This window comes from Cannabis sativa, chromosome 9, assembly GCF_029168945.1.
Source record: "Cannabis sativa cultivar Pink pepper isolate KNU-18-1 chromosome 9, ASM2916894v1, whole genome shotgun sequence".
Taxonomy (NCBI): domain Eukaryota; kingdom Viridiplantae; phylum Streptophyta; class Magnoliopsida; order Rosales; family Cannabaceae; genus Cannabis; species Cannabis sativa.
Genome location: NC_083609.1, coordinates 10,588,021 through 10,594,436, shown reverse-complemented (window position 1 = coordinate 10,594,436; position 6,416 = coordinate 10,588,021). Strand labels below are relative to the sequence as shown.

The following is a 6,416-nucleotide window of genomic DNA, read 5'->3' as shown; positions in this document are numbered from 1 at the left end:
TAGGTAGAGATAGGTTTAGCATTACATAATCATTGATTAATCAATTATGAATTTATACGCCGAAAATGCTAATCACACAAGAGTGTTTTTATAAGTCAACAACGTAATCCACACTTAGACATTATCATTGGGTACTTATAAAAAAAAACTAACAATAATAAATTCATTTAAAAAACACAGTAAAGTAATTGGAAGATGACCCTTGTCTTTCCTACGAACAAAACAAAGATAAGAAATTTCCATGTGTTTTCTTCAGTAGCTAGCTTATCCACAATGATGACATCTTACTAAGAATGAAATTCGATGCATCTTCCAATCAAGGTCGAAATTAATGGTCATGGACTCATAAATGTTCTATATATGTAATGAATCACATTTGTAATGTCCGAGAACATAATGGGCAGGTCATAATGTGCCAAGCGCATTAGTTGACCACTAAACCATTTATTCTTCTTTCTTCTTCAGCTGGAAAAATATGGAAAATGACAGTTTGATCTCCGGTAATAGGCCGGTGATCATGGTTACGAATGACGACGGCATTGGCGCCCAGGGATTGCTAGCTCTGGTTCATGTTCTAGTCTCGGCTAGTCGTTATGTTGTTCAAGTTTGTGCACCTGACTCGTAAGTTATATAAATTTTCATATATAGCACAGGACTACATTTTTTTTTATTCAAACGTTTATATATTATATTGCATAACTTAGCACTCGAACTCGAGACGTCCAACATACGCATCCTCTTACGCTACTTGAGCTAGCCTCAAGTGGTTAGCACAGGACCATGTTGGTCAATGGAACTCATTCTTCTAGCTCATGACCACTATTTACTTGCGTGTGTGTATATTGTATATAATACAGAGAAAAATCAGCTGTAAGTCATTGTACATATGGTCATCCTCTAGTTGTGAAGAGAGTAAAGATTGAAGGAGCAACAGCTGTTTCAGTTTCTGGTTTGTTTTTATTTCATGCATCTTTAAAAAATACTAATTATTACATTTATAAAAATTACCTTTCGTTATGTTTTAGTACAATTTGGTACCATTAGATCTGTTGGTGACAAATAAGTCTAAGTGCCCAAATTAAATGCTATAAACATCATAAGTAATTTGAGTATCGCTTTTAATATTCTATAATTAGAACAATGAGTTTACTTGTTTTTTGAGTGTGCTAATTTTCCAGTGCTAAGTAAAAAGTTGGAATCTTACAAAGTAGTTATTGTTCTAAAAACCCTTTTATGTTTTGCAGGGACTCCAGTGGATTGTGTTTCTCTAGGAATCTCCAAAGCACTTTTTCCTTCAGTCCCCGATCTGGTATTTTTCTTGTTTTGATGTTAATTAACAAGCATAGTACCCTATAATTAATATCAACTTCATTTTCAAGTATCTTTTGGATACTAATCATGGTGCATTGACTAAATGGCTTTGTATTTTTTGATAAAATCTCTTTTTTGTAGTTTTGCTAATGCTGTTATACGTGCATACACAGGTAATCAGTGGCATAAACAAGGGTAGCAACTGCGGATATAACATGTTCGTAATTTTTTATGTAATCTTCTTGCATTATCATTATTATTTCTTACGAACATTTAATTGTTAGGATTCACTTATTATTTCTCAAAAAAATAAAAAGTGAAGATTACATAAGGCCTCTAACATCAAGAATCTAATAAGTGTGTTTTGTAGTTAATAATGCCATAATATATGCATTTTTAGCTCTACTTAGGGAACTGATTTTTGGACTTGATTTACTTACTAACTAGATTAATTCCTTTACAATGCAGTGTGTATTCTGGCACTGTTGCTGGTGCTAGAGAGGCTTTTCTTGATGGTGTGCCTTCTATTTCACTATCTTATCAATGGTAAGTCTATATTATTTAATGCCTCTATCTTGCTATGTTTTTCTCATATTTTTTCTTGTAAAATTTCAGGAGTTCAGGTAAGAGCCAAGTCAATGACTACTTGCTTTCTGCCAAGGCTTGCTTGCCTATCATTAATGCAATTTTGGTAGACATCAAGAATCAAAATTTCCCAAATGGGTGTTTTCTGAATATGGATTTTCCAACTGATATTGCTAATCATAAGGTATATATACATACATACATAGATTGTGCATATATAATGTTACTTTATCATAGTCATAATGGGATTTCAATTTCTGTTTTTAAATTTTAAAGGGGTACAAGCTAACTAAGCAAGGAAAAAGTAGATCCAGATTGGGATGGAAAAAAATTACAACTCCTAACATACAAATAGAAAAATTGCTAGCAGAACTATCCCAAGAAAAGCATACACAAATAATTGCATCAGAACATGAACATCTCTTGTTCCAACGACATGTGAGTCTTTACACTCTACTCCCCCCTACATGTTTTACTTAAAAACAAAAAAGACTTGACATGGAATGAAATTTTTCAGGATTGGAATCCTCAGTTTAGTGATGATAATGATGATGAAACAGATAAAAAGTCCTTGAGAGAAGGATATGTGAGTTTTCTCTTTAAAAAAACATTATAATACAAGAACTAGGCTTTTAAATAATGGTGATTAACATGATGTTTTTATTGTAATTTTCAGATTACAGTAACTCCTCTTGGTGCCCTCTCCCGGGCTGATGAAGATAACCATCACTATTTCAAAAATTGGTTACCAAATTTAGGCTGACAGCTTTCCCTTAATACTGTCAGCCTATATGCTACCATTTATGTGCATGGAAATTCTATGTATGAGATCAGAGTCAGCCAATGTCATTGATCAGAAATGAAATACGAGACAGTCAGGAAGAAAAAGAAAAAATAATTCTGGAGTGATGATACAAAATGAATCTTTTTTCTGAAAAGAAAAGAAAAAACTAGTTTATAACAATGTAAGATTGTTGAAATGCAACTGAAACTGAATAAATAATAATAATAATAAATAAATCAAGGGAATGAAGAGGGTTTTTTTTTATGGAACAAAGGTTCAAAGGGGTAGAATTTGAGGCTGGCCATATGGAATTAAGTGTGCTTAGTTTGAAATGAGAGAGAATGTCAGCTTGTAATGCAAAAAAAGTTGAAAACATAATTATAAAGTATGAGAAGTCAATCTTTTTTCTGAAATAAATAGAAACTTCATTGAAATGTGAAACAAAATTTACAAAGCCCATACAATCTTAGTCCGAATCCAAGAACCCCATAGGTAAGCTCAACTACCATGTTTTGGCTTGTTGTACCACTAGATCCAATTTAGCTAGAGTAAGCTAATACATATCCAATCGACAATTGAAATTCCGTATTTTAATATTTCTAGTTTATTATTTAATTTAATACTTAATTAAATGCAGAATAATAAAATGGTACTAATATAGTTTTTCTGTAGCTACTGAAGACAATTTTGTAGCTCTAGAAAAAGCCAAAAAAGAAAACAGTGCAAAAAAGTAAAAACACACAAGATTTTTATATGTGGTTTCAATAATCCTTTTAAATTGTTACTAGTCCACGGGGCCACGCCCAGAGATAAGATTCATTAGATAGGTCTCAAAAATACAAAGTAATTGACTTATACATAAATAGACTACCTCTTATTATATACTGTAAGCTTGATGTATTCCACCTTCTAACCGAACCTTGTTGAAACTTCAAGAGCTCGAACTCCCTTCGATCTCCTTGAAGAGTGCTTGCTTCCTCCCGATGTAAGACTTAAAAAGCAATCTCCCGAAACTTTGTAAAACCTTCTCCGGAAGGTAGCACTGTTGTTCTTCTTCTTTGTAGACTTGAATACACACTCAAGACAATACAAAATATAAATAAACAGAGTAAGAGTCGAACAAGCTCTTCTCTACAAAACAAAGACACGCTTTCCTTAAGATATGAATATAATTCAAAGTGTATGAAAGAGATACTAAACCTAGCTGCTATAAGGTGTATTTATAATCAACATACACCTTATTGACAACTTAGACACAGTCTGAACAAGACCACAGCCCACTAGAAAGTTCCCAAAAAAAAATCTTCAATCAACCCAGGAATTTCCATTTCTGTACCTACAGAATCGTGAGCAGTAAGTGTGACTTTCTTTTTATAGAAAAGGAAAGTTTAGCTCTAGTTTTCTCCTCAAGATAAATCTGATCTAACCTGTAACGTCCTCGCTTCAAGCCTCCATTGGGTCCTTACACCCACGGAATGAATGGCTCTTATACACGAGTAAGTCACTCTGGCTGCTTCATGGACTGATGACTGACCCTACAGACCAACACAAGTGTTTCCAGCGTGCTTTGTCCTCACTCACACGCTTCCTGGGAAAACTTCCCAGGAGGTCACCCATCCTAAATTGCTCCAGGTCAAGCACGCTTAACTGTGGAGTTTTTTCGTGATGGGCTACCGAAAAACAAGATGCACCTTGTTGATATAGGTAGTACCAATCAATCCATTTAAGCTCTCTTAAACTGTGTAGTCTCATACCTACACAGTCTTAGAATCATCCCACTTAACCTTCCCCAGGCGATGTGGGATTGCACAGCTTACCCGGTATTTCCCCTTACGGATCACGGGACTACTGACTGTCACAATCACCCCCCCCCCTTACGGGGTCCGACGTCCTCGTCGACCACACTTCCGGCTGGGTCAAGGCTCTGATATCATTTGTAACGTCCTCGCTTCAAGCCTCCATTGGGTCCTTACACCCACGGAATGAATGGCTCTTATACACGAGTAAGTCACTCTGGCTGCTTCATGGACTGATGACTGACCCTACAGACCAACACAAGTGTTTCCAGCGTGCTTTGTCCTCACTCACACGCTTCCTGGGAAAACTTCCCAGGAGGTCACCCATCCTAAATTGCTCCAGGTCAAGCACGCTTAGCGTGGAGTTTTTCGTGATGGGCTACCGAAAAACAAGATGCACCTTGTTGATATAGGTAGTACCAATCAATCCATTTAAGCTCTCTTAAACTGTGTAGTCTCATACCTACACAGTCTTAGAATCATCCCACTTAACCTTCCCCAGACGATGTGGGATTGCACAGCTTACCCGGTATTTCCCCTTACGGATCACGGGACTATTGACTGTCACAATCAACTGTAACGCCCCGATATTTTGCTGAGCCTGTGAAAACTCTTCAACAAATTGTCTTAGTCATGCTCGTAGTCCTTCCAATACCTCTATTAGATCGTTAGCCTTAACTATTATTGGGTTTTCTAGAACATCAACCATCTGTGGGTCAGCGGAACACACATCCTTAGCCCCCACCTCTATTGGTCGTTCTTTTCACATTGATTCTAACTGATCTTCTAGTTTCATGTGTGAGCTCTTACAAGAAAGGTTAATTTAATAGAAACAAAAGAGTTCAATTATAGGGAGAGAAGATTCCATGAATATATCTAAACTTAATGTTGTCAAACTTAACTAGTAATATTCTATTTATCAAAAAAAGTCTTATGAATTCCTAATATAATTTATTCTAAATTTTCAAGAAAGGAACACTGTCCTTCCTAGTTTCAATTCAAGACAATAAAGAAAAATAAAACATATTCATATTCTTCATAAAAAGTGTAATCAATCATAACAGGTAATATACTCTTAATTTCTCTAAACACCCACTACAGATGAGGCACTAATTCTAGGAAACATATTTTAACAAAAATCTATGTATCACATATAAAACTATTAATGGCAATACCAAGAAAATTAAAACTAACACTTACATAATAGCGAGAGGGATCTTTTTCAGTCTTCTGTATGTATACCGTGAGTATCCTTCGGGCTAAAGGGGGGGGGTGATTGTGACAGTCAGTAGTCCCGTGATCCGTAAGGGGAAATACCGGGTAAGCTGTGCAATCCCACATCGCCTGGGGAAGGTTAAGTGGGATGATTCTAAGACTGTGTAGGTATGAGACTACACAGTTTAAGAGAGCTTAAATGGATTGATTGGTACTACCTATATCAACAAGGTGCATCTTGTTTTTCGGTAGCCCATCACGAAAAAACTCCACAGTTAAGCGTGCTTGACCTGGAGCAATTTAGGATGGGTGACCTCCTGGGAAGTTTTCCCAGGAAGCGTGTGAGTGAGGACAAAGCACGCTGGAAACACTTGTGTTGGTACGTAGGGTCGATCATCGGATCCATGAAGCGACGAGTGACTTACTCGTGTATAAGAGCCATTCATTCCGTGGGTGTAAGGACCCAATGGAGGCTTGAAGCGAGGACGTTACATAACCAGATGGAAAACTCACACAAGATCAGAATATAACAGCTGGTTAAGTAAGAAAGAAATGAGTAACCAAACTTACCATTTTTACTTTATTTTCCATAAATAGTAAAGCTAGAAAACTTTCCTTCTAAAATTAAATTAATTAATATAACAGTGAAATAAACAAAATATTAAAACCAATTTAAATACTCCAGCCGAATTTAATAATAAATAATAAAATATTTTTGTCAATTA

The 6,416-nt window shown here is 35.8% G+C and overlaps 1 protein-coding gene across 2 annotated transcripts; it reads left to right on the top strand.

Moving 5' to 3' along the window:
• Nucleotides 1–297: 297 nt before the first annotated feature.
• Nucleotides 298–3,097, top strand: LOC115722032 (uncharacterized). Of its 2 annotated transcripts, XM_030651152.2 has the most exons (9): nt 300–621; nt 858–949; nt 1,245–1,309; nt 1,485–1,528; nt 1,780–1,857; nt 1,927–2,080; nt 2,173–2,334; nt 2,414–2,482; nt 2,573–3,097. In XM_030651152.2, exons 1-9 carry the CDS (start codon nt 476–478, stop codon nt 2,657–2,659), a joined length of 897 nt encoding a protein of 298 aa, XP_030507012.1. In that variant the 5' UTR covers nt 300–475; the 3' UTR covers nt 2,660–3,097. The 2 variants fall into 2 exon arrangements, with proteins under 2 accessions (XP_030507013.1, XP_030507012.1); XM_030651153.2 differs by lacking the exon at nt 1,780–1,857 and having other exon boundaries at nt 298–621.
• The last annotated feature ends 3,319 nt before the right edge of the window (nt 3,098–6,416 follow it).

What these genes read in the sequence shown, in the direction of transcription:
- LOC115722032 (XM_030651152.2), top strand. Translation starts at nt 476, where the DNA reads ATGGAAAATGACAGTTTGATCTCCGGTAATAGGCCGGTGATCATGGTT. An exon ending in CAAGTTTGTGCACCTGACTC is followed by an intron (nt 622 to 857) that starts GTAAGTTATATA and finishes TATATAATACAG; the next exon opens with AGAAAAATCAGCTGTAAGTC. An exon ending in ATTTCACTATCTTATCAATG is followed by an intron (nt 1,858 to 1,926) that starts GTAAGTCTATAT and finishes GTAAAATTTCAG; the next exon opens with GAGTTCAGGTAAGAGCCAAG.